General features: G+C 48.4%; 2 protein-coding genes across 7 annotated transcripts in view; one reads left to right on the forward strand and one right to left on the reverse strand.

The window, feature by feature from the left end:
* Positions 1-4,856: 4,856 nt before the first annotated feature.
* Positions 4,857-8,038, forward strand: LOC149364352 (uncharacterized). Its single transcript, XM_089574295.1, has 2 exons — positions 4,857-5,491; positions 7,630-8,038. Exons 1-2 carry the CDS (start codon positions 5,053-5,055, stop codon positions 7,653-7,655), a joined length of 465 nt encoding a protein of 154 aa, XP_089430421.1. The 5' UTR covers positions 4,857-5,052; the 3' UTR covers positions 7,656-8,038.
* A 5,942-nt stretch (positions 8,039-13,980) lies between these two features.
* LOC149364353 (uncharacterized) overlaps positions 13,981-26,706 on the reverse strand; it is a 387,789-nt gene continuing 375,063 nt past the window's right edge. For 3 of the 6 annotated variants that reach the window (XM_089574301.1, XM_089574299.1, XM_089574298.1), the window contains 6 exons: positions 24,354-24,642; positions 24,207-24,278; positions 21,830-21,997; positions 20,094-20,430; positions 18,267-18,302; positions 13,981-17,622 (listed from right to left, as the gene is read on the reverse strand). In XM_089574301.1, the coding sequence (XP_089430427.1) occupies positions 16,653-17,622; positions 18,267-18,302; positions 20,094-20,430; positions 21,830-21,997; positions 24,207-24,278; positions 24,354-24,642 (1,872 nt within the window). In that variant the 3' untranslated portion in view covers positions 13,981-16,652. Of the gene's footprint in view, positions 17,623-18,266; positions 18,303-20,093; positions 20,431-21,829; positions 21,998-24,206; positions 24,279-24,353; positions 24,650-26,706 lie in introns of all 6 variants that reach the window. The other 3 variants (XM_089574300.1, XM_089574297.1, XM_089574302.1) reach the window with 1 other exon arrangement.

Raw genomic sequence — 26,706 nt, forward strand, 5'->3', positions numbered from 1 at the left:
AGAGGCTGAAAAACAGAAGCAGCTTGAGCGCGAAGAGGCAGAAAAACGGAGGCAGCTTGAGATAAAACGGCATGCTCGCGCTAAGAAACTGATGGACCTGGAGCTTGAAGCACACGAGATCTTTTATGAGAGAGATAGAACATTGTTCGCTCTGCGTGAGACCAACGGTCATCAGCTGAGAGACAGGCCGCAGCCCTTCGTGATCGCCGAAGATATGGCGAAATATCTTGCGGAGTTCGAGCGCGTCTGCGAGAGAAAGCGCGTTGAGCGGAATGGTTGGGCACAGAAGTTGGTAGCCCTGCTTTCCAGCGAAGCGTATTACGTTGTCAAGCGCCTGTTGGACGGCGGCTTGGCGGACTACGATAAGCTGAAAAGCTTCTTACTGGCGAAATATAACGTGTCACCGCTGGACCTTCGCCAAAGGTACCTGCGAGAGAATAGCACCCCATCGTTTAACGATTTTCCCTACCAGTTTAAAGCCGACATTTTAGAATGGCTCGAAAATGCGGAAGGTTCGGAAGATCGGGACACAGAGGTAGAGTGCGTCGCTGTGGAGCAGCACTGCCAGTGCGGCACAGAGGAACGTAGTCCGTACTTGGCAGATGTAACTGCTGCTGTAACAGTGGGAATTGTCCCGCATTCGCCAACCGAGAAAACCTCTATGCCATCGGATAAGGTAGTCACAGCATCGGACGATGCATTTACAGAGGTCTCGCCCATTGAAATTGTGGCGGAGTTACCGGAAAGCGACTCTCCTAGCGTGTCGAAAGCAGGAGAAGTTGCCGAACAGGACAGAGAGGACGTCCGTCTGGACATTAGTGAAAATACTTGCGCCGACGCAAGCGAAGTAGATGAGGACGGCACACCGTGTTGTTCAGCGCGTTCGGCAGAGATGCAGAAACCCGAAACTTACGATCAACGGAAGCAGGCGCATGGAGAGCTTGCGGACGCTGAGTTGTGCGTTAGTGTCTCTGGTGAGGAATGCAAAACGAGTCCCGTGCTTTCGCACTGCTCTGAGCTCGGCGACATTCCAGAAAACAGCTGCAGTAGCGGGAACACCGCGACTGAGTGCACAGCCGACCCTGATCCGAAATTGGCTGAAACGCGTATGGAGCATGACGAGAGCTGCGTGTCAGCAGTAAAGTCAGTAGAAAACACTGGTTCGTCTGCGCCTGAAGAAACTAAGGGGCTGGACGACAGTGGAGAACAGAACGTTCCAGACGACATAGGGGCGGTAGACGTCATTCCGTCCAAGAAAGATGAGGACGAATGTGCACTCGTAGAGGCTGACGAGGAAGAACGCAGTTTGGAGGACGCTAGTAAAGGCGCTAAAGACAGGTCTGATCTAGGTAGCGCACGTGAATCGGCTGAGAATCATAGTTACATTGTCAGAGAGCAGAAACCTAGGCGACGGAAGCAGCATGTGCTTCCTCAGGAGAAAATGAAAGGAAAGCACAAGAAAGAAAGCTGCAACCGGAAGGAAAGTAACAGCCAGTTCCGAAAAGTGAGCTATCACCACAAGGTGATAGACAAGCAGTGCTGTCGCCGAAAGGACGGTAAAGGCAAGCTCAAGAGAGAGAGAGCTGTCACCGAAAGACGGGGAAAAGCAGGCAAAAGAAAGAGTGGTGCCGCCCAAAGATGAAAGGCAGGCATAAGAAAGACAGGCGCCGCCGAAAAGAGAGAAAGGGCAAACGCGCGAAAACGGGTTTCCACCATCGGAAGCGCCAGCGTCGCCGGCAAAATGACTTCAGTAAAGTCAGTCACGTTGTCAGCCCTGTAACTAGCGTCAGAACCAGAGCTAAAGAAATGTGCGAGGCATTACTATCGCACAAAGCGAAGCGCACCAGTGTGTCGAGGCACATAGATCTGAGCAGTCGAATAAACTGCAAAAAGAAATCGTACAAGTATTCGTGCGGGAAAGAGTATCTTGGGGGGAAACCGAGATACAAGAGAGCGCTGCCCGTGAGGCGAAAAATTAAGGAGCGGGATAAGCGCGAATCTTGCCGCCAGCACAGAGAGAGCGAGACGCGCAAAGGCGCGTGTTCTCAGGACGGTTCTCTCTTTCCGCTGCAGTCACGGGAGAAACCGCGCTCCCAGAGAAAGCGGCACGCGCGCACAGGGAAAGCGCGTGTACGGCTCAAAGAGCGAAAGATTGTACGAGGCCGCAGTGACAGGGGCAAGAAAATTGCCAAGAAGAAACCGTCTAAGCGCTCAGCCAAGCACACTTATCGCGATGAAAAGCCGCGTGTCAGGATAACGCTATTCGGTAGGCGTGAAATCAAAAGGCCGTGTAGATACGAACCTCACATTCAGCGGAGAGGCAGAAAGGTGCGCGAGGAATTGAAGACTCGTGGGTCTCACTTGCCACCACGAACAGAGAGAAAGAAAGAACGGTCCCATCGGAAGCGTTGCGCACTCGCAATTGAACGCCGCGACTGGCGCGCGAAGCGCAAAGAAAGGGACAAGTTGCTAGCCTATGAAAACAAATCATTCTCGTACTGTACCTCCCGTAGAAACTGGAAGGAGAAGTACAGAGAGAAAGAGAAAAAAAAACGCAGCCACAGTGAAAGAGGCAGAGTCATTAGTTTCCGCTGTAGCGGGTGTCGTTTACCGTCCGTCAGAAGCGAGGAAAACGCGAACGTAGACGCACTAAGCAAGGGCGTCCGCAGAACTTTTTCCAGGGGGGTGCACCCGATGGCCGGTTATGGGGGAGGCGGCAGCTATGTAGTTGTTTTCTACTAGTGCATAAATAATATCCGTAATTCCAAGGGGGGGGGGGGGGGGCAACCGCCCCCCCCTTGCCCCCCCTTCCGGACGCCCATGGCACTAAGCCGTGTGTTCTAAGCAAGGCTGGCTTCGCCTCCTCGTGACCTACATTTTTTCTCTTCGCGAACAGCTGTTTTAAGTTCGCTCGTAGATCGGGGAAAAATTGATATCCTCATTTGTGGCCTCAGCTGAGTGTCTTCTGGCCGAGTGATCTCAAGAGAGCGAATTTATTTTGCATTCATTTCATTCTGTGTGTGACATGTGTTTGACACTTTGAGTTTATTGCTTTAGAGTTCTTGTATCCCACATGTGTCTCTTGTAGAAGAGGGAACAAAAAGGGGACCGAAATATAGCCAGCAGAGTTTTTTTACTTTTAAGTCTGGTGTATTGACGGGTGACGGAGGGCACTTGCTCGTGTTGGGTGTTGCCTGTTGTCGGTCGGTTCTTGGAAACATGCAGAACGATCAACGACCGATGCTGAGAAGCAAGCTCTTCCGAAGGACCCAGCGAAGCTGATCCAGTCACCTGGGCGACAAAGCTGCGGAACAGTGATCCTGTCCTGACGAGCGGGACCCGTTCTCGGAAAGGAGCCTGGAGCTACCTGCGGCTGAACACCGGACGAGAACGTGGAGGAGCCTGGCGTACGAGCGCGCCCCGCACCCGAGCCACGCGGAAGTAGCTCGTCTTCGTGGCGCATTGTCTGGCGGCGGTGGTGCTGTAGTGCCAGAGCCCACATTTCGCTGGCTGGCCTCTCTGGAAACAAGCGCTGCGCGCCCGCCGTCGCTCAAAGCAGGCCCAGACTCTCTCGGGCATGTCGCGACGTGCAGCGTGACTCATCCAGCCAGGCCGGCGCCGATACGGACCCTTCCTCCTTCCCTCCTCTCCGTCGGTGCGGGCTCCTCCGACGCGTCGCCTCTCGACCATTGGTCCAATTTGAACGGTGGCCAGTGATTGGAGGATTTGAACGGCTGGCTGCCGTAACCGTTACCAGCGGCTATAAAAACGGAGCCGCGCTGAACCCGAGCAGCAGACGGGCAGCAGAAGAGCCAGCACGCCGGAGCTACGCTCGCCGCCGGGGCCGCCCTTCGTCTTTGTGCTGCCCGTGGTGCTCTTGGCCCTTGTATCATGTAAAAGCCCTTGTACATATTGTACATAAAGTTCATTTGACTCACCGTCGCCTCGACCGTTTCCTGGCTCGGACACCCAGTCCCAACAGTGGTGACAACGGTAGGATGCCCCAAAATCCCAACAGTGGTGGCAGCGGTGGGATGCCACAGTCCCAACAGTGGTTATGGCGCTCGGCTGTTGACCCGAAAGACGCACGTTCTATCCCGGAAAGCACTGAACCCAGAATAGCACTTTATGCCCGGAAAGCACTGGGTTCGAATCCCTGTAGGGCCCAAAGATCGGTACCCTCACTTTCCCTCCTAACGCCTTCGCCAGCCACGTGTTTGGCTGGAATGATCAGTAGCATACCTGGGCCCATCGACCAATCCCATGATGCCGCGTAATTTTCATTTGTCGCTGTAACCTCACATAGTTCTGATCTCGGGCTGCACAGGTCAGCAGTTGTAAGTAGACAGCCTGGCCCTTGTAGAAGTTCGTACTATTCGCACTTGAATCTTGAAAATTTTACCTTAATTGATTCAACGCTGGTCCTGCTGAGCCCTTACTGAAGTGCACTGCCCTATGCGGGGCCGTATAATTATACGTCTTCCCTTCGTAAAGGTATCAATGCACGCCATATATCCGCCTTCCTTCTCCTGCATGTTTGCCAACCTCGTACATCTTTCCTATATACTACAGCACACCAGGTAGTATCCTGGTTAATAACATACCAATAGGGTGATAATTGGATTAGTAGGGTGATCCGCAGGTTAATAATTTATTCTGTCGCCATTTCTATTACTTCCTCAGATAATTATTCTAAATAGGCCTTCGAACTTTTCTTTTATTCATGGCCCTATCTAGGTCACAACAGGTTATCCTGAAAAAAAAAATACATGGACGTTGCTTTTCTCTGCTTCTCCACTCCCTGGTTGTTGCCATTCACAGTGTAGCGCCCGGCGACGCTATAAAGCGCAGGCGCTGCGATCGGCGTTCCCGCGACAGAAGAAAATAAAGAACGACAGCGCGTGCTCGGAGCGCACGCCCGGCACACGCAGTTCGGAACTAGAAGCCTGCCACGCTGGTCGTCTCTCTGTCTGGTGCTCCGCTGCGACCCCGCAAAATCTTCAACAGTGGTGACCTGGCGAACCGTGCCTTCTATCGCAGCGGCGTTCCAGCATGGCGTACTGGCAGCACCCAAGTTTCGACCCGCCGCTCCCGGCGTTCCGGCCTGCAGGCGTCGGCGGGTGGTTCGCCCAACTGGAGGCTTCGATGTACCTGAACGGCATCACCATCCAGCCGTTCAAACACGAAGTCCTTTGTGACATCCTCCCGGCCGACCTCCTGCGTCGGCTCACCTACTCTGCTTTCGGCGGCCGGCCATACGATGAGCTGCGTGCGGCCGTCTTGGCGTACTTCGGCGCCTACTACGTTCCGCCGCCGCTCTACGACGCAGCGGACCCGTTTTCGCCGCCGCCAGCCTCTGGCCCTGCACCGGCCTCGCTCGCGCCCACGCAGCCTTCATCAGAACCCGGCCCGCCTCAGCAGCCCCTCGCCGCATCGCCGCCACTCCCGTCCAGCGTCTCCAGCCCGGCTGTCTGTCTCGACGCCACACCAGGTGGGATCCGCACGAGCTTCGCCTCGCGTCCTTCTCCCACTACTATCGTACCCGCGTCTCTGGCCCTGCCTCTTTGCGCTCCAGTGGCGTTGTCGCCAGAGCCTCCTGCAGCCACAGACGACTCTGCGGCAGCAGCCGTGCCGAGGCTTCCGGCATCTCCATCTACCTCGTCACTACCGCCAACAGCTCTGCAGGCCTCTTCTGTGAGGTTGAAGCCGTCGCCCGCTGATGCTTAAGAGCCCTCGACAACGACCAAGCCTGCTTGTCACACTCCCAGCCCCTCAGAAGGTCCGCAGAGCACTACTCGTCATCAGGAGCAGGATGAGAAAGCCCCCCCGATGACAGCAGTAACAAGCACGGCGATCGCCTCCAGCCCCACTTTGCCTGAAACAGTTCCTGACCCAGTGTCAGCGCTTGCTCTCAAGCCCGACCATGCCCACACGCGCATCAGCACTGGCCAGTCGCTCCGGACGGCCACTCCCGCTTTACCCCAGCACCTGGAATTGAACCCAGCAACTTCCTCCCGCATCGTCCCAGCTGTCACCGTTGTGCCGACGGTCCCACCAAGCTGCTGTCAGTCCATGGAGCCGTTTCGGCCGCTCCTGTGCTTGTGACCGCGTACACGGCGCGTCAGATCCCCATCGACATCAGCTGCAATGTTCCAGCACCGACGACGCTTGTGTCCGCGGGCAGCACTGCAAACGGTGACGGCCCGACCATGGTCTCCCCTGCTCCCATGTCCGTTGTCAGTTCGGCACTCTGCCTCATTCGCCCGTTGCGCAGCAGCCAGGCTCGTCCACTTGAGCCCGTGCACTCCACCCGACAGCTCTTCCCGGCCCCCGACATGAACTTACCGGACCTTGTAGCGACCCCGTGGGGACACTGTTACTCCAGCTGCCTGCTTGCCTGCCGTGGCTACTCCATCTCTGCCCCGTCGGCGCGTATATTTCGACGTTCCGTCTAGGCGGGGGGCCCTGTAGCGCCCGGCGACGCTATAAAGCGCAGGCGCTGCGATCGGCGTTCCCGCGACAGAAGAAAATAAAGAACGACAGCGCGTGCTCGGAGCGCACGCCCGGCACACGCAGTTCGGAACTAGAAGCCTGCCACGCTGGTCGTCTCTCTGTCTGGTGCTCCGCTGCGACCCCGCAAAATCTTCAACAACAGCATATAGTGGGCAGGCATGCACTGAAAAAGAAGAAGCCAGTCAGGAGAACGCTCATACAGCTTTTATTCAACTATTAAGCGAGTACAGACTAGAAATAGAACATAAATTCCAGGACTGGTACTCTGTCCCGTACAGTATATATAACCACGGTCATGCCTAGCAGTACATCGTGTACTTGAGCCGCTGAAACGAAATGAAAAGTACAGGAGAAAATGTACACGTCGTTTATATGGCGTTTCATGGCTGTCCCCTTTTATGGCTGCGTTCACAACTCACCTCGTTCCGAGTGACTGTCACCTCATTCTCGTTTTCTGGATCCCAAGCTTCGTAAATATCTGAAAAAAGAAACGGCACATTGTATAACACATTTGTAATGCGTCAGTGAAATACCTGATAGCATAGTCACTAAATTAATTCCATGCCAGTTAGAACGTAATGACTGACGGAAACTGTACGAGAATTTACATTGATCTAAGGTTCCTTCTCGCTAAAACTAAGGACATGAGCCCGGAAGTGCCCCTCACTTTGTCGTATGTTGGTGCTGAGGGTATTTCCTTTTATGCCTTTTTGCCCTTTTATAAAAGGGCAAAAGAGCACATCAGCTTGAGCTTGACTCTTTCATAAGAGGGTAAAAAGGGTTATTCGTTGCTGTTCGTGTGTGAAACGCTGTGCAAATATATAGAAAACTTGCAGGTGCATTCAACAAAAAAGGTTTATTAGCTAAAGCTGTTCAAAGACACGCGATCAGTGTTTGTATCTATCTTTTGTCACCATGCAGACTCTTGAAAAGAAAAAGACTGTCGGAGTTTTTACCGGTTTAGTGCCCGTGAGGGCACCGTTGTCAAACTCGGATTTACATAGCAAGTGCTGGAGATTTCGGGCTAAGGATGGCGTTGGCAGTGCCCTTCGCATAAGTTTCGACTCTATTCTTTAGTCGCGTTTTGATTCAAAATCATTTTTTTTTTTTTTTCAGAAAGCTCCTCTTGCGCCACTGTATAACAGTATGCTTGAGGCGCGAAGATGCTACGTGCTCTCGCCGCATGTGCTCACCGATCATGCACATGAGCTTGACAGCGCAGCCGATGAAGTCCATCATGCTGATCTTGCGTTCGTGGCCATAGAGCAAGATGAGAGCCTTCAAAACGTGCTAGTTGACGTGGTAGCAACCTCACTTCTCGTATGAATAGCAGCACGTCGTTTATTGCCTTTTCACCATTGTTTGTCTTTAGATCAACTTCAAATGTCTCGCAGTCGTCATTGACCTTGCCGCAGCTTGCAAGTTTTCGTTCTCTTGCTAAATTTTTATCGCGTCCACTATTGATTGCTTTAAGTGGTGCATTAAATGGTGGTGTTTCGTAGTTTGCCTGCTATTCAATAAAACCTTCACCGACTCGCAACTGTCAGTGTAACACACTGTGTTTCGTATTTTGCTGTCAACTTATTGCCTTTGTCGGATTTCCCTTCCTGCAAGTTACTGTGGGTAGAAGGAAAATAACAGATATACTTGAATTTGAGATCATTTGCTACAACCGATTTAAAGATATTAAACAAAAACAAGCAAACAACCAAATGAAACGGCATGTGTATGCCTTCAGTACTAAGAAAAAGTACCATAAGCAAACCCAATACTAGTACCTAAAAGACAGCGGTTTTGCTTTAATTTGTTTTTTTTCTTGCTCTGCTTTGCTTTATTTCAGGTTACACCAGGCACACACCTTCGGGCTCTGAAAACACAAGTGATTCGATAGCATTCATGGTTGAAAACACAAATATTGGTAAAGGCATTGCAAGCTCCTCCTATGTGCCATAACACAAGAAACAAGCATACGTGTGTGTTGTTCGAAAGCAGTCGCTATATTGCGCACCAAAAACCCGCTGTTGTGGATCAGCTGTGGTGACGCTCGGCAACTTAACGCAAGTTTTGGGGTTTGGGCTCCTCGTTGCATTTCGGTAGTGGAGAAATGCTTCCCTCAGGAGCATTAAAGCTAGGCTATTGCATAACTCGGGTGCTGCTTCGACGCGCTAAACCCCACTGACCAACTACTTAATTATTTAAAACTTTTTGTCAGATCACTGTACAAGATCAAAATAAGGAGTGCGATTCTGCGATATCGTTTCTCAAGTCAAGCCAAAACTGCTGGTACAGTGAAGCCTCGCCTTTCATGAAAGCACCGAAATGGAGCACATAGCAACAGAAAAATAAACGCGATAGTTCTCGGATACAGAACGTTACAACCATTGAATCGAAGCTGCAGCCATGTGAGTGACAATGCATGACATAAAGAACTTAAGGTCTATGAAGTAGGCTCGATGGCACAGGTAAGGAACTCAGGGGCGGATCTAAGGGGCACGGTCGCTCATTCCTCTTCCAAGTCACACTTTTTTTTTTATGCGGAAACGGCTTTGGCTCCTATTTTTCTGACATAGAAAATTCAGAAGAAAGCACTTTGCAAATACGATTCCCGTAGCCTATCCAATTCTATTGCCCCTTCCAAGAGGTGCCCATAAATCGTTCATTAACACACTTTTTCATACACCGTTTCTTCTCAATTAAAGCATCGGTACGGCGGAGGAATTGTCGGAAGTGATTGCAAGGCTAGTCCGGCTATAGATACAACTCAACAAAGAAGCGGCAGATGCCTTTTAAACCAGGCCCTCCAGCCGATAGCGTCGAACGATTTTCATAGTGCCGTGGTTAATCCGATCAAGGCGCGAACAATCCAGTGATTTCACGCTAGCCGGCCCAAGGGGTCAGTCCAGGAGGAGACTCGGTCGACGCAATTGACTGGAGGGGCTCCTCTCAGGAACATATGCCGCTTCGTTCTTAACCTGTATCCGACTATAGGAGTTAGCAATAACTTCAGAATTTTAGCTTCTTTCGATAAAAATGAAGTAAGTCGAAAAGAGAACGCAATTTTCTTATCGCAAATGAAGTATTTCGCTTTACCTTGTAGAAGCGGACTTTCTCTTCTGCTGGCGGCATGGCTGAGTGACGGTGTTTCTCAGAGAGTGAATTAGGGTCGCGAACGTCGTTGTAAGCGGCGTCTGCTGCGATGCCGACGGTCGGTAGCAGATTGCCAACAAGCGCGCCCGCATCGAAACAAACACGCGGCGGTGAAACCGGTCGGCCAGTATCGTGTGGTACACGGTAATATAACCTTTGTGCGTTTCACCTTTAGCACTTTGAAGCATCGGCTACTCATACGAGGAAGTTCTTAACGGGTCCCACTGGCGCCAGGAAGACAACACGTGCTTGTATCTTGCGCCATAGCTAATTGACTCCGAGGCAGCGAGCCGCTTGGTCCCTCCTCCAATGTTTCATTTGGCGGGCTTGTTGGTGCAAGCAGCCAGACGTAAAAAAGAAGTCACTCTGTTAACAGCCGCCTGCATGGGTACTCTGAAACCAGAAAAATTTTCTGAGAGTTTTACTTCTGTGTTCCTATATGGGCCGCGCTCCCACGCGCACGTAACGCGCTCATCGCCTTAAAAACGACGCTTCATACTTTCACAACCTGCTCTAGGATGAACTTGGTGTTATTTTTCGCGAAAGGACATCATAGGTGCACTGCAAAATCAAAACACTGCTTTAAAACTTTTGCTTCCCTGTATTCCGACAGGAGCTAAGCCTACTTTTCACTCGCAGTCGAGTGAAAAGTTTGTTTGTAAACACAGTGTTGGTCTGTATAAAGGTTTGGTTTATGGGGTTTAACGTCCCAAAGCGACTAAGGCTATGCGGGACGCCGTAGTGGAGGGCTCCGGAAATTTCGACCACCTGGGGTTCTTTAACGTGCACTGATCTCGCACAGTACACGGGCCTCTAGAATTTCTCCTCCAAAGAAATTCAACCGCCGCGGCCGGGATCGAACCCGCGTCTTTCGGGTCAGCAGCCGAGCACCATAACCACTGCACCCCACAGATTGCTGCTGGAACATTGCAGCAATGTTACCTATTTAGGCTGCATTAACGTGGCTAGTGTCCTCCTTTGGCAATATCAAGACAACATACGTGAAAAACATGGCTGCTACATTTCCCACGATGTTGTGTCCACATATGTACAACATTGCTGCAACGTTGCCACAATGTTATAACATCAATGTAACATTCTTGAAAATTTTAGCAACCCTGCACAAGCATGCAGGCCTGCCAATTGGTAAGCTTCACAACATATCATAACGCTTTTCGAGGACCAACGAGAGCGACCGACACTTGAGCTCCACAATACAGTACAACATGTAACTCATACACTCACCTCCGAGCAGATAACATAGAGTCAAGCTTATATAGCCGTTCCTGAAGGGTGTCCCAAGGGTGACAGTGGCGAATAGGTAATAAACAAAGCTTTGCGACATATTAATCGAGTTGTGCATGCAATTTATAGCAGGCGCAACAGAAGAGGTTTAGTTTCAAAGTACTGCTAGTTGAAAAAAATGTTTACTGTAGCAACAGTCAGAAAACTTCTGGAACTCTGTGCTTGAAAGATATTTGTAATGTTGCTTTATTGTTATGATTCAAGCATTATAATAACGTTCATCAGGCTGTATTGCCTCAACGTTGCTTCTCGATGTTGTTCCAAAGATGGCAGATGGTATGTTATCCTAACGAATTTCTGAGCATTTGGCTGCAATGTTAGCAGAGAGTGTCATCCTGACCAACTTATGGACATGTTGCTGTAACGTTGGAGTATGTTGCACAACATTATAAAACATTGGCGACATTGCCATAACGTTCTGGCGACATTTTGTGCTACTAGAGCTGAGCCACCGCGGCGGCGGTCTGTATAAAGGCGGTAGATCTCTACGTGAGAGCGCAATTAAAAAGAACGAACTAAAATTATCACTTTTGTATTTTTTTTCTTACGCCGCTAGAGTATTTACAACGAAATTGATGGCTGTCAACACAGCCCAGCCCAGTATAGAAATTCCAAAGATCCCCGCATCTTGAAATTATTTTTAATTTCTAAGATACACTGAGAACAAATAGAACGTGTGTCCTATCGTGTGTGCTTGTATCGATATATACTGCGTTCTAATCACAGAGACCACTGTAACCGATTACGCAGATGTTAGTAAGGTAGAGAAAGACCAAAGAACAAAATACAGGTGCTGCTATCACCGGCTGATTCTGGAAGTAAAATGCATGCGTCGACACCGAGTTCTCGCGCGGATCACAGAGGCTATACACTCCACCGCCATTCTCTTCAAAACGGCGGCAAGCCATCCTTTTCGGTGAGCACGTCACTAGTTTTCACCGACTCGCAAGAAGATTCTTAAATCCAATTTTCTCGGCGCTAAATGAGTCTTTTGCTCCCGGGCAAACATCAGCACAGCCAGAGAGAGATTCAATTTTTTTCTTGGAACATTGATTGGATTTGTACTCAGTGCCCCTTAAAGTCGGCTTTCCCACGTTACGTATGCGCGCCACACGCGGCTCAATCGCCCGTTTTTGATAGGGCAAAAAGCGAACCCTAAAACCAGCCCGCACCGAGTACCTTGCGGTAGAGTGCGGTTTATCCAGCAAGGCTGCGAAAGTGAACGCCGACGCCGTTCGCGAATGTTAATGCCGTGCACATTCCCGGCGTGCCATGATGATGTGGACATCATGGAATGACTGAGGAAATCCCTGCATGCTGCAGGCCTGTTTCACTTCAGTTTTCGCTACGCGGCCTCACAACGGGCCCGGCCAGCAGGATGGCAGCCCGCATATAGTAATGACTGATTGAAGGATTCTCGAAAAAACTCCGCCTACCGCAGATGCAAGATTACACGGGGAGCCAGAGAACTTTGCTCTTAAATGAATTTGTAGACACCTAATTTTGGTGGCCCTTCTATGCAATGATGCAGAAGAAAGACATTACATGCATGAATCACCACGTGGTATTCGCCTACGACAGCTAAATTTATAACTGAATTTTTCTCTCATGCTGTTTCAGTTCCAACAGCTGGACGACGACTGTGACATCAGCGTGCGATTATAGGTCATGTGAAGCATGAAGAAACTGCAATATAATCACTGCTTCTACGTTCGTTCGTTATTCCCTTTCTTGAGGCAGGCTAGCTTTAGCATTGTAAAATGACAAAGAAGCGATTATATCACAGTTTTGCATTCCTCACGTGACCTATAAACATATGTTGATGTTGCAGTCATCCTTCGGCTGTTGAAAGCTAAAGAGCACGAGAAAGAAATTCGATAATAAGTTATTTAGCGGTCCTAGGAGAATCCCACGTGGTAATCCGTGTATAAAAATGCCTTATGCATCATTACAAAAAAGAGAACATGCAGCCAAAGTTGCACCTTTGGCGCAGGCTTGGAGCAGATTACATTGTAGCAGACTGTCTTTTGGTGCAATTGGCGCAGCAATCTAATTACTGGACTACCACTGCCGTCCTGCTCACATCTCAAAACCGGGCAACCATTGACCAGTCTTCGATCAAATAACTTTACAGTTATGCAAACAGTTCAACAGTTTTCCCGAGGTCAATCGATGCACTGAAATTTTTTCCAGTCCCTTGAAGTTCAAATTACCATGCTTTCCAGCACGCACTCAAGTGGTCATGGCATACTGAACTTTCTGTAAGTAAATTAATTAGCACATAAAACTGCCTTCACTGCTTTTATAATACCCAACTCGTTCCAGATTTTTTGGCGGAATAATGCGTTAGTCTGCCAATGCCAGGTCTCAAGACGGCTCTCCATACTCTTCAATGAAAGTTTGGTTGGATGCTTCACGGTTACATGCAAGGTATTTGACCAACTCAACCCTTCTACAAGTGAGATGATGAACAAGTAATAGGAATAACCACTTACCTGACTGTTCTAAGCGCTGGACTCGGACAATACGGGGAACTAAAACCCTGACGCACGTTGGAAAAGAATGCATAACTACGCCAGCAGACACCACAGCGTCATCACTGTCGAAAAGTCCCTTTCAGAATGCGCAATTCATTGTGTGTGCATGCCACAACATATGAATGGAATCAGAAAACTGGCCAGTGGGGGGATGACTTGAAACGAAGGTAAATTTACATAAATATTAAAATATGACAGGTGCCAATACATTCTAAAACAGACTGAATGTCTTCCTCAAAGGCTACAATTCAGAACAAGCAGCATCCATGGACGGCATACTCCATATGGACTTTTTTTCTGGTGTGTTCTGGGTGTGCAAGGGGATATGATTTGAGTCTTTGGAAACAAGTTTCAACATCACCGCCAAGGCTGTGAGCAAGCCTTAACTGGTTGCTTCTAAAAGGTAAGCCTGCCATTTCTTTCACCCAAGTGGGGATCCAAGAGTGCAAAAAAAAAAGAAAAAGACACCACAAGCTCACTAGCTTCGCAACAGAGAGGAGGCTGGCTCCCCGATGTTGTCATTTATTTTCTTGCTGTACACTAACTTTTTTAAAACACTTTGGATTTGGTGCAACACCAAAAAAAAAAAGGAAGGGAAAGCAGCGCGAGACATTTCATTTACATACACACACGCAAAAAAAAAAAAAAGCGTTTCTTGGTGCGCAGCTCTGACGCATTTAGTAAAAATAAGGCAACTACGCCGGCATCCCCCGCTTTCCCCTTCTGTAGTTGCAATATGTATATATATATATTTATATATATATAGACGATTTCATAAATACGTCGCGAGTTGGCCCACTTACACAAGACATGATGTGTGTGTGTTCAGAATTTTAAAAAGTATCGGGAACGCGCATCTACGTCCTCCTCCTCTACAAGTTCGATCCACCTTTAAAACAAACTGTGGCTTGCAGGCCGTTTCGTCAAATGTCCGCCTGCATCGCTTCTTTCTCAACGGCTACTCAATCTGAACACGCTTAGCACAGCACTGCTACATGACCAGTGCCCAGCATGGCCAGATCAGGAGCTGTCGAGCATCAAAACAGATTAGAATCAGCCTTGCAGGGGATTATGCATTGTGCGCCCTTGTTCGTGATTAGGCTGAGTGAGGAAAAACAATTAAATGAGAGCAATTCCTTTTTCGAATGAGCAACGATAAGTTCCATTCTTCCAGCCGATAGAAAAAAAAAGAATGTGAAATGCCCACCTGTTCCTTTTTCAAACAATATAAATATATGTACACTGTCAAAACTGTGCGCTCCCACGGGCAAGACACTGCCACAGGAAGTCAATAACTGATGCGTTCTGCAGATCCTTGGTTTCTCTTCAAAAGTTGAGAGTGGCAAAAGTGAAAAATGCAAAATCGTGAGAAATAATTTTGCAACAGCCACTATGAGGAGGCATACCATCCACAATGCCAGATTAGCACTGACTACTCATAATGAAATAATAAATACCATCTTGACACACACACAAAAAAAGAATTGCAAGACGAGCAGACTTGCGTTGCCGGCCAACCAGAGGATAGGTGAAAAAGAACTTCGACGCACCGCGTACCAACGATACAAGCAGTGCATATCACAAATTTTAACAAACGAGCAAAAAAAAACCCACTTTGAGGTGAACGAATATAACAGAGTCCCGTTGTTTGTATACAGCAAGCCTGTTGCGGCCAAGAAAAGGGAGCATCTCTCCATCTTTCCTGCTTTCTTTCTTTTTTCAGTAATTAATACATAATATTTACACGAAACACACACACGCAGCAAACAAATAAAACAGAAGAAAAGAACACGCTCCCAGATGTTTTATGTACATTATGAACACGCAGAATGTACACACACGCTGCTGCACAGTTGCAGAAATTTTTGTCTCTGGATTCATCACTCGTCATTTTTCCCCCTCACACTCCCTTCACTACCGTAGGCAAACTATGGTACAAAAAAACGAGACGCACATGTACACACACGCACACAGTTTTTCCTCCTTTAAAAACCTATGTACACGCACACACACGCACATACATTTACACTTTTTCTCCCCATCCTCCATATTCTCCCCATTCCACTTCTCTTCTTCCGCTTTTGACTTGACACGCTGGCACTCTCGCCGCACGACGAGAGGTGTAATGGAAGTAGTCCGTGTGAAAGCTCAGTGTGCCGCTCAGCAGCACAATCATAAATTTAAAAAAAATAAGGAAATGATAAGGAAAGACGGAAGAGAAGAAACATCACTATGGTTGCACATCTTCCACGGCCATAGCAGGCAGCAGCAGCGGGGGGAAGGGGGACGATGGGACAGGTCACACGGAGATGAGGGCAAGGTCGCTGGCGAGTGACTCACTCTAAAACAGTGTCAAGTAGCATTACCCTCGTGCGCTTTCCGCAATACCATCAAGTTCGTTGTATTCCCTGCTGTGATGCATCGGTGTTTCTCAATTAATGCGTGACAATTTTGTGGTTTGAAAAGGGCAGAATCAAAGAGGGCACGATGCACTTCTGTTGCATTGGCAACATCAAGAGCACTGCTCACAACCCTTACTTGAATACACAGGTGGATACAGAGAAAACAGCAGCACTCGCTGCAGGAACAAAGGTGTGCACTGGGAAAAGAAAGGGCTTTTACATGACTTCTGTGGTCTCCTATGGACAGTTTACTGGAAGATCCAACCATTCACAAACAATGGCTTAGTCTCAATGGATTTTGCCCACAAGTCTCATAATGTACTTGACAATGTTTAGTGAGTTTTCCCGGAGATTCTTGACAGGAGCAGAAACACCAACAGCCAACTTCTCTCACTGTTCCATCTGTCCTCTACATGACATTCTAAACTTTTGGTCTTAGAATGGTTCACCAAACAAGCACTCAATGCAAGTTATTTTGATTCATTTTTTCCTAAAATCTTGCTCCATTTCCTTTTTTCACCATCAGTCTCAAATTTTATCAGTCTCAAACCGCTCGAAAACCTCGCAACCAATCTGCCATGAGAGCTTAAGTTTTCAGGGCTGCTAGATCTCTCTCTACTGCTCCAAGATGTGTCTACAAATAGTCGCTGCCCAGTGTGAGGCCCACGACCTTGCCCGCACCCCTTTCCCCAATGGGGAAAAAGAGATCCTCCTCCCGACCCACCGGTGAAGAGCCCCCCTGCCACCACTACCTTAGCTGCCCCTCCGCTTTGTGATTGGCCAGTTCTCTCCTCTCCTTGGCGTAGAGTGCCACGTCGTGATGTGCGCCGTGGTCCACTAGCGAGCCCATCTTGTGGTTGAGGGGTGAGAGTCCGTGCGGAGGAGGGGGGCCACTGTTGGGTCCCGCCCCCGCACTTCCACAGGGGATCAGCGGGGGCGGGACAGCGCCCTCTGGTCGAGACCCTGGTGCGGGAGGGGCGGGGCCATTCTTGGCTCCGCCCCTGCTGGATGCTGCCAGCCCTGCGAGACCCCCCAGGTATGGGTTTGGAGGGCCCAAAGGTGAGAAAAGCGCCGAGAATGGTGTCGGGTCGGTGGGCCGGAGCGGAGGAGCGGCAGCGGCGAGCTTGCTCTGGAGTTCCCTTTCAAGCGCCAGTCGATCCATCTCTGAGATGTCGCGCAACCGGTCATGAAAGGCTGCCATTGGGTGGAGGAGGCGATAGCGTTCCCGTTCGAGGTCGCCACGCGCTGCCGGGTGGTGGAAGTCAAGCAGGCTCCGGTAAGGGTCCCCGCCGGGGGCTCCAAGGGGAGCTGCTGCAGCTGCTCCCCAGAAGGCAGCCCTCTCAGCAGCTCCGAGGCCCAGGAAATGAGTAGTCCTAAAGTCCTCGGATGATGGAACAGGTGGCACAGCGGTGGCCGCCGCGGGTGGAGGTGCTGGGCGCTTTCGCTCAGGTTCTTCGGGCTCGCGCCTCTCTTCTTTCACCCTGATTTCAACTTTAGGCGGTGCTGGTGAATCAAAGGGGCCTTCAACCTTGGGGGCTCGGGCAGGTGACCGCGTGGGAGGTTCTCGGATGCTCCATTCTGTCGGCCGTGAATGGGGCTCCCGGTCTCGGATGAGTTGGTGGTGACTGTTGCTTGTGGCACGAGCGTCCATGTAGTCCCCATTGCGTAGAATTCCTTCCGATAGATTGTGATGCATGTGTAGCCTGTTCTCCCGGTCTCTGCAAGAAGACAGTGAAAGAATGGGCATCAGCAGGATATTAAGTTTCAAACAAGGCATATGATTGTAGAATAAATAGAATAAATAAAATATCATGCACAATCTTCCTGTTTTAGTTAACAGTAGAGGTGTGAAAATACACGAAATTTCAAATAGCTCACGAATAGTGCCTGCAATTTGATTTCACTCACACCCTACCTGGACTGGTAGGGTGTCAATCAAATCACACCCTAAGAGCTGGGGCGCTTTGCATATCAACCATTGGCATCGCTCTGCTATGCAGCCTCGTGGCTCCTAGGGGCCGCCGGTTCACCAGATTGTGGCGAAGTCATGATCAGGAATTCCCGCATAGCACCCTACATCTTCAAATTAATCGGCCTGGTGCGGGCCGCCACTTCAAATTATGCACTCAAATTTGTCTGACAGATTACGGGACCACAGAAATGCTTAGATAGACTGCATTCATACTTTTACTGCATTCATATCTGCCTTACAACCAAGCATTTGATATTCGCACACCCCTAGTTAAAAGCGCACAAATGTAAGAATTTTTCATATCCACCTCACAAAAACCACAACACACCCACACATCCCTAATTACAAGCGTACAAATGTATGGTAAACACAAGGCAGAAAGTCGTTTACCTTTCTCGTTGTCTTTCTTCTTGGGCCTTTTTCTCCCTAGGAAAAAAGGGGGGACCGAAAACACGTCATTACTTGTGCCATGTCTAGCTATAAATAATAAGTGAGACATAGGCAACAGTAAGTAAATACAGTAGACTACCATTAATTCAAACTTCAAGGAACCATATTTTTGTTTGAATTACCAAAAGGGTGCCTTAATATGATCGTAAACTAAATGCAATTTGCTTTATGGATATCTATGCACTTCCATCCCATAGCAGAACAGCTCTTCTTCCAGTTCAGGAAACTTGCACAGCTTGCCTCGGAAAGCGCGCTTTTTGCAGCTTGTGTTCCTCAATGCATCCTTTTGGTTGCACCATCCTCAGACATACTTCTCGTCCACGTCGAATTTCCTGCCCAGCGTACGCTTGACGTGTTCGACAGCAAACTCCAAGCCGTGTAGCTATTAAGGTGCTTGCCCATAGTGCTAAAATTGCGACACTCGGAGACAGCACATGAAAGCCCCAACTACGGTGAACTACCTCGCTACCACAACTCCCGTGCTTTGACAACCGTAAAAAGTTTGAGCTGGTGATACTGACGGCGGTATATTTGAATAGCGGGAGTTTGCAGCAGAGAAAAAAGTTGATGATGATGGTGGATGGATGGATGGATGGATGGATGGATGGATGGATGGATGGATGGATAGGAGCACCCCCTTTGAAACAGGGTGGTGGCAATTGCCACCATGCTCAGCTTTTCTTTCTTTCTTTATCTGGAAGCTCCTGTGAGTGTGCGTGGCCTCCGCGACCAAGCTTGCTCGCTGCCAGAACCGATCGCAGAGGCCACAGCACATGCATTTCGAAGGCCTTTCCCACGCAGGTCATGGAAAGTTTTGGTGGCGCTCTTACACGGATCCTTTTTTTTTATATTTTCTTCCGGAAAGCAGGGTGCGGCCAGTCCTTGAGTGCAGCCCTTACACCCATTTATATGGTAATTACCAAATAGTGGGGAAGGGGCCCAGCTTTAAAACAAAACCAAGATGGCGGTCGTCGGGGATGCGGTCGTCGGAAGCAATGTGCGCAAATTGATTTCATTCAAATTCACTCATCAAATCATGCTAAACATTGCTTCTAACGATTACATGTGGAGAAGGAATATATAACAGACTACAAATGGAATCCCAAAGTCCCAGTGTGATGTTACAGTTGTGACATTGCACCCTTTATTTCGAACAATGCCAAACTTCCAAGACAGCCACTGAGCACTGCTGGAAAAGGTACAGATGGAGGTGGGCCAACAGGGAAAATAAGAGCCCTCTGAAGGCACCTCATGTTACTCTGCAACCTCTTGTGGCCCTCCGTCTCTGCTACGCTTGTGTTTATGATCTGACCGAACATTCTCTGGGGTATTCTTCGCCATTAGGTGTGGTTACCCCAGTCCCCATGGGCAAGAAGGAACTGGAACTTGCGCAAATTCATGTACTATCATGCCAGAATCAAGCATGAACATTGCTTATGGAAAGAACACAACTTTTTACATTGCTACACCCAGCTATGGTGAGTGATTTGCCCCTTTCAGGTTTCTGCATAATCCGTTATACATCTAAGTGTATATTCATCAACCAGCTACACATCAATGTCACTCTTTAATCTTGAAGTATAAAGCACACGTGTTTGCATTTGTACTCGGCTGTCTAGTACATCTGAGGTGATGGAAGAGATAGGAAAAGTAAGCAAAAAGAAATGAAAAAGTAACAAAAGAAAAGAGGAAAAGAGCAAGAAAAATAGGTGCATAGGTGTAGAAAGAAACCGCGAAAGAGGGGGGGGTGGAAGTGGGGCCGCATACCTCTCGAGCTCCTTGGCCTTCTCAAGGGCTGCGGCCGCTTCCCGCTCCTTGCGCTCCTTGTCCGCAGCAGCAGCCTCCAGCCGCCGCTGCTTCTCCCCTTCGTGCTGCTGCTGCTCGAGCCGCTCGCGGTCGGCCTCGGCCTTGAGGCCGCCCCAGGCACCGCCCCCTCCCCCTGGCGGGGGCCCCCCTCCCCCCACCTGAGGGGGAGCAGCCCCCGCCAGTGGGCCAAAGGGCGCCCCGCGGTGCAGGCGTGCCCACGGGTCCTGGCCCAGACAGCCCGGCCCGAGGTCGCCCCGGCCCGCAAACAGGGTGGCCGCTGGATTTGCTGACAAGCCAGCTGGGAATGAAGCAGAGTTGCATTTCAGTCAAACAGCTAGAGCCGTGCTGGCTCGGAAAGAAGTTCCCCTTTTGGCACTGGAAAGTATTGCATTGCCTTGGCAAGAAGAGCACCTCAAAGCGTAAGTAAGAAAACCCAACTTTGGACTTTTGGAAAGAGATATTTGAAGTTGGCTTTATGACCCTGCACCTTGGTCAACAAATTGCATTGACAGCTGACAGATGAATAAGGGCAACTCTATTCAAATTCTGTTCTTACCAAAAATGGATTCTAAAGCTCTTTCTGGCTGTTTTAAGGCAGGTAGCGAGATATGCATGTATTGCAGAGAAAATTAGATTTTGAAAATTTTTCCATCACTCAATTCAATTTCATGTTGTCAAGATCGGAAGGAACTCGTGAACACTGTTTGGAATTGGACAGCGGCACAGATCAGGCTCAGAGATCTATGACAAAGAACTGTCTTGGCGTATCGCAGTTCGCTCGCTAAAGCAGGCGATGGTGGTGATGTGTGGATTTCACATTTTTTGCATTCTGTACCTCATAAAAACTCCATTCTCGAGGAAAGTAGCATCTCTGTCATTAGCGCAACACGTTAATTTATCGATACAAGCCAATTTGCTCTTAGCGTTCCTTTTAGATGCTGAAAATATGCTAAAATATAGGTCAGTGACTGGCACCTACATGTCGTGTTGATATGGAAACCATGTTAACATTCTTTTACTTGACAGTAAGCAAGTACTTTCACACACAAAACTTGTGAAACCAAGAAAAAAAAAACAAATTTCACACAACCTTACGATGAACGCATCAGTTTCAATCCTAGCTTACTTTTACGAGAAAGCACATTTCCATATTTATTGTGTGTCCTTGGTTCCCAAAAACAAGGAATTTTTTTTTTAGCAAACAATACAATTTTGAAAACTTCTAGTTACTTTCGTGCAACACACAGCCACTATTAACTACACGCATTGACACATGACAGCTATAGCTGCTCATGGGTCTTCGATGGAGGCAAAATTCTAGAGGCTCGTGTGCTGAGCGATATCAGTGCACGTTAAAGAACCCCAGGTGGTAGAGATTTCCGGAGCCCTTCAATACGGCGTCCCTCATAGCCGGAGTCGCTATGGTACGTTAAACCCCGATAAACGAAATGAACAAACAAAATATGTGAGCTGTACCTGTATTTGCAACATTAAAAACTGTTCCATTTTTACCCGGAAATAACCACAGCTGTGAATCTGGCTTCACATTTTGGAACTGGTCTATGCTCTGTTACAAGCACTGCGGCATCTGTGAAAGCAAAGGCAAATTTAGTCTACTGTGCTGGTAAAACCATAAGAAACCTGCCCTACCGCTTGCGAAAACCCCCCTGCAGCCAAGATCATGAGGTCCAACTTACCAAGCCCTCCCAACGTGCCATAGGCATTGGTGCCAGGTGCGGCGACAAAGCCAGGGAAACCGGGCCTGGCGAACGGAGACATGCCAGGTGGAGGAAGTACTCGTGAAGCTGTCGACCGGCTGAGGGAACCACTCGATGTGGACACTGGCATTCGACTCATGCTTGCCGCTGGAACACACGAGACAAACAATTGGCAATCCATCTCGCCACTGAGAGCATAGACATAAATATAACATGCTTTGCAAAAGGAAGCAATGTCCCATCTGGTATCACACAAAATAAACTACAGCAAAACCTCATTGATTCGACCCCAATTCAGAAATTTGGATAATTCGGACTGCTATCACATAAAATAACTACAGCGAAACCTCACTGATTCGACCCCAATTCAGAAACTCGGACTGCTACGGGGTTCCCACAGAAAGCTCAAGGACACTTGTTAATTCGAACATTGCATGGCTCGCACCGCATTAATTTGGACGGGCTGGCTAGTGTTCATCCAATATTTGTTTTCAGGCTTGGCTTGTATTATACACTGTTCATGTCCACCTCTGGCATGCGCACAACAGCAGATGTGAAAACAAGTGAAAAGACCCACTGCTAGGTCGAAAAATAGCCCGGCCACACAGCTTCGTTTTTGGAGTTTTGGCAACAGCACCTACTGACTGAATACCAGCCAGCCAATTAGCCCAGCTAAGCTGAGCAGCGTTTACAAGGACGGTCCTAGTCCGTGCAGAATGTTCGTCGAATCATCGCTGGTCTTTTCCCTTTTTAAAGAGTCACTGCTCCAGCACCCATTTGTGCTTTCCTCAGTTTCGTCAGTGTGACTATTCTTGTCCTTCCAGTGTTTTGAAACTGCGAGTTTCGATACGCAGTTCCCTATTGGTGCAGTGAATCCTCATGTGCAACGCCACAGCTTGTGAGGAGTCGGCACCACTACAGTCCGATCCAGATATATCGAACACGGGCATTTTGAATTACTGCCTATGTCTAATCCACTGATTATCCCCTTAAAAATCCCGTGTTAATGGGGGGAGGTGGCTCTTCGGGGCGAAAAAAACATGAAAAAATTCCATTTTTCAAACACAGAATTTTTAAACCCTGCACCCGTTTTTGTAAAAGCCTGAATTTGCTAACCTCCAGAGTCAAACTTTGCACCGCAACATGGGTAGAAAACTTAGATCCGTGCTCACTCTGAGCAGATTTCTGCACAAGAACAGTGCTTTTTCCACGATATGGTGGTATCGTTATACTGTATAGACTGTTGCCATCCTGGCTCATTTGAAAAAGCTGCTTTTGGTTTTCAATCTGCCCCTCTTCTCCCTGTAAGATGCACATACAGACTGAAGAAAATAAGCAAATTTATTTATTTATTTATTTGTGATACCCTCAGGGTACAAAGTACATTTCAGAGGGGAAGGGCAGTTGATAACAAGAAAAATAAACAAAGCACAATTCGTACAAAACTAAAGAACAACTGAGGCAAGATAAAAAGAAATGAGAAAAATTAACTCGGAACAGATTAATAAAATAGTTTAAGAACAATACTAGTAGGTGGAGAACACAACACTACAATAAAATACAAAAGCGATCATTATGTACTCAGAGTGGTAAGTATTTTTCTAAACTGAGTTGAATCAGTGACACTAGTTAATGATGCGGGTAGGGAATTCCATTCTTTAGAGGTTAGCGGAAAATAGGATTGCGCACATGTCACTGTGTTACAATGAGGCACTGTGGCCTTGTGTTGATGATCACAACGGTGAGAAATGAACGGTGCTGGTTGAATCCATCGAGAGCGAAGTTGAAAATTGGAGTAGAAAATCTTATGGAATAGGCAGATGCGGAAGTGCTTGCGGCGGGTAGCTAGGGGCAGGAGGTTTAAAGACCTTTTCATTTGGGTGACGCTAGATGTACGATGGTAATTGCCTAAAATGAATCTAGTTGCACGATTCTGGACAGTTTCCAGAACCTGTGTCAGTGAGACCTGTCCAGGGTCCCATATGGATGAAGCGTATTCCATTTGCGGTCGTACGTAGGTCGTGTATAATAATGATTTTAACGAAGATGGAGCAAGTGTAAAATTAGACTGGATTGGCTGCAGCGTGTCATGCTCTGCAACTGCCGCTTCGATTCCACATCTTTCCTCTCGGTGCTGCTCATGTCTCATTCACAAACCTGACGATATTTCATTTACCTAGCCCTAAAAGAACGCCTTTTGTCTCTGCAGGCTTCTTTAAATGCTGAACATTTTCATAAAAAATTTGTTAAAATGAACCAAAAGATGTCAAGTGAAATCAAGAGCAATTCGAGGCACACATTTTTGCACACCTATGAGCACCCTGGTACGGAGGACACAAGAGGCACACACACTCACCTATGTGACTGGGGCTAGGCGTGAGAAAGTTGCCGTGAGGAGATGCCTCGAAAGGTGCTCTGGGGTGACCAGCTGCAAAATACCATTCTCCCTTCAGCTTTTGCGCACACATACACACATACGCACACACAATCTAAGACAGCTAACCTCCAGCTGCCGCACCAAGCAGTGCGGATGGGAAGGCGCTCAGGTCGTGTGGCCTGGGCAGAGACGAGTAGAGGTGGTGGTTGGGCGCCCGCAGCAGGTCGCCTTTGGCGGAGAGCGATGCAGAGGAAGGAGGGGGGCCGCCTGGTGCCGTTGCACCACCAACGGCTGCAGGACCGCCCTTGTGCGAGCCGGGCTCTGACGAGGAGGACTGCTGCTGCTGCTGCTTCTGCTGGTGGTTGTAGATTTCCCAGGCTATGCGGACGTGCATGGCACACCACCGACCCGACTTCTGCGACACCAACAGACACGGAAGAGGGCAAAAGTTGGTGAAAAACCCACCGGCTCCCCTCCTTCCACGCACAACTGCACCCAAGATTCAGAGGCAGCCAGAATCTTACACCCTTCTTGTTTGACTCCGTTAAGCTCTCGCCATCCGTAATACAGATTGGCCAATCCTGCCAACAATGGGTGCACGGCAGTCACTTAAGCCAGCATAGCCATTCAACATGATTGACCGTACCAATGCTCTTTGTGGTGCTCATTCTGTCTACCTCAACGATTGCTGACAATCATCCACTCTACTGCCTTAGTTCACTCTCTTAAAGCAGTATTTTCTGTGGACAAATCTTTAAAGCCTACTTTTGTTGGCAAACTTTTTTCTTTTCCATGCCATGGTTTGGAGATGACGTCCACTCTCCATTTGCACCAGATGGATCAGGCACGCACCAGATCAACACACATTTTTGAACGGGCCAGACTGCAAATGACAGGTACTGCTGTATAGAGGCATCATCGGCATCGGCCCTATGAGAGGCATTACTGCAATAACCTGTCAGTATATGTGCAGCATTTCGTTTCCTTAGTTTCTATGGAACAGCACATTACTGCACTTATGAAGAGATTGCACTTTGGCCATGTAGTTCTTCACATGAGATTAGCCCATGATTACTGGTGGCAGACAGTGTAAAATCATATCCTGAAGACAGCCCTTAATGCCCTATACGGCCAAACACAAAGTGACCATATCTCTCTGGAGACAGACTATGCAATTCATATGGTGCGCTAAAATGTGACACAGGTCAGCACGATTGCAATGACAACCGTAACTAGATGTGATAGTACTTCACTCATTATACAAACTCAACTATGAATACAGCCACCCACGTTTGCAATCGTGAACTGTACACTGCTATACTAGACACATAAAAAAAGTGTCTATGCTACACTGGCTTCTATGATATAAATTACAGCCTCTCACTGGGAACCTAACATACATTGTTATCAACAGCTGAATGATGCCTTCATTCTAATGAAATACCAACATGAACACTGCACAAAAAAAAAAAAAAGCTTTCCACCTATTTCAAAGTTCTATGTGCAGAAGTCTACAGAGTGGCACCATGAGTTAGTAATGTTCCTTGCATGCGGATGACCGCACAATGCCACACAACAAGGACACCACCTTAGGAACATGTACAGCCAGCCTGGAATACAAGCTTTTCTGCTATACTCCGCTACTGTAGCAACAGACACATAGGCCAAAGGCAACGTTTTAAAGGTGTGTTAGCATGTGGCTCAACTTAAATGTTCATTTACTACCCCTTGGTGACATTAACATTGCACATACGTGACATGTGCACAACAAGAACTGTCCTATCACCACACACCTAAATGACATGCGACGCTCCGAGCTGCTCGAAGTTTTTGCAAAACTGCAGCACTCAGATTGAAGGCAGTTTCTTTACTGCATATTCTTGCCAGCTCAAACAATTCATCAAAATAATTCGATAATGCGCTTTAAGGCATTCTGTAAGATGCCAGCCAGGGTGTGCAGCAATGCTATCACAGCAGTCTAACCGCACACCACATCAAGCCACCAGAGACGAGCTACAGCGAAAGGACATCAGGCTTTTCTAGAAAATAGCAGGCAGAAGTGCAGCCCTCACACAGCATGCAGCTTATGGGGAACAAGCACAATCACAAAAAAACAAACAATGAAAGCTGCCTCACGTTTTTGTCCTGTAAGAAGCACTTCCAATTACAGTGGCTTTCAGTACATGCAATGCTGTTGTGGCCTGTACCCAAGTATTAGCAACTGACATTAGGTTCGGATGATAGCACCCATCTCTATGAAATCCTCGGGACCAGTTATAGATATGCAAAGAGCACTTTACTGAGAATACTGAGAAGTTCACAGGTTCACCTTCGAGGCGGACGATTATTGTCACTACGCTCGAGCTCTGCTCCAGTATTGACAGTTACTCTGCCTGATTCAGAAGATACTGCATGTCGTAAACCCGACCAGTCTTGTAGGATAACGAGAACTCAGCATAGAGATCTCTGATCATTGTCG

The sequence above is a fragment of the Amblyomma mixtum genome, chromosome 2, assembly GCF_055824585.1.
Source record: "Amblyomma mixtum isolate Tamu chromosome 2, ASM5582458v1, whole genome shotgun sequence".
Taxonomy (NCBI): Eukaryota; Metazoa; Arthropoda; class Arachnida; order Ixodida; family Ixodidae; genus Amblyomma; species Amblyomma mixtum.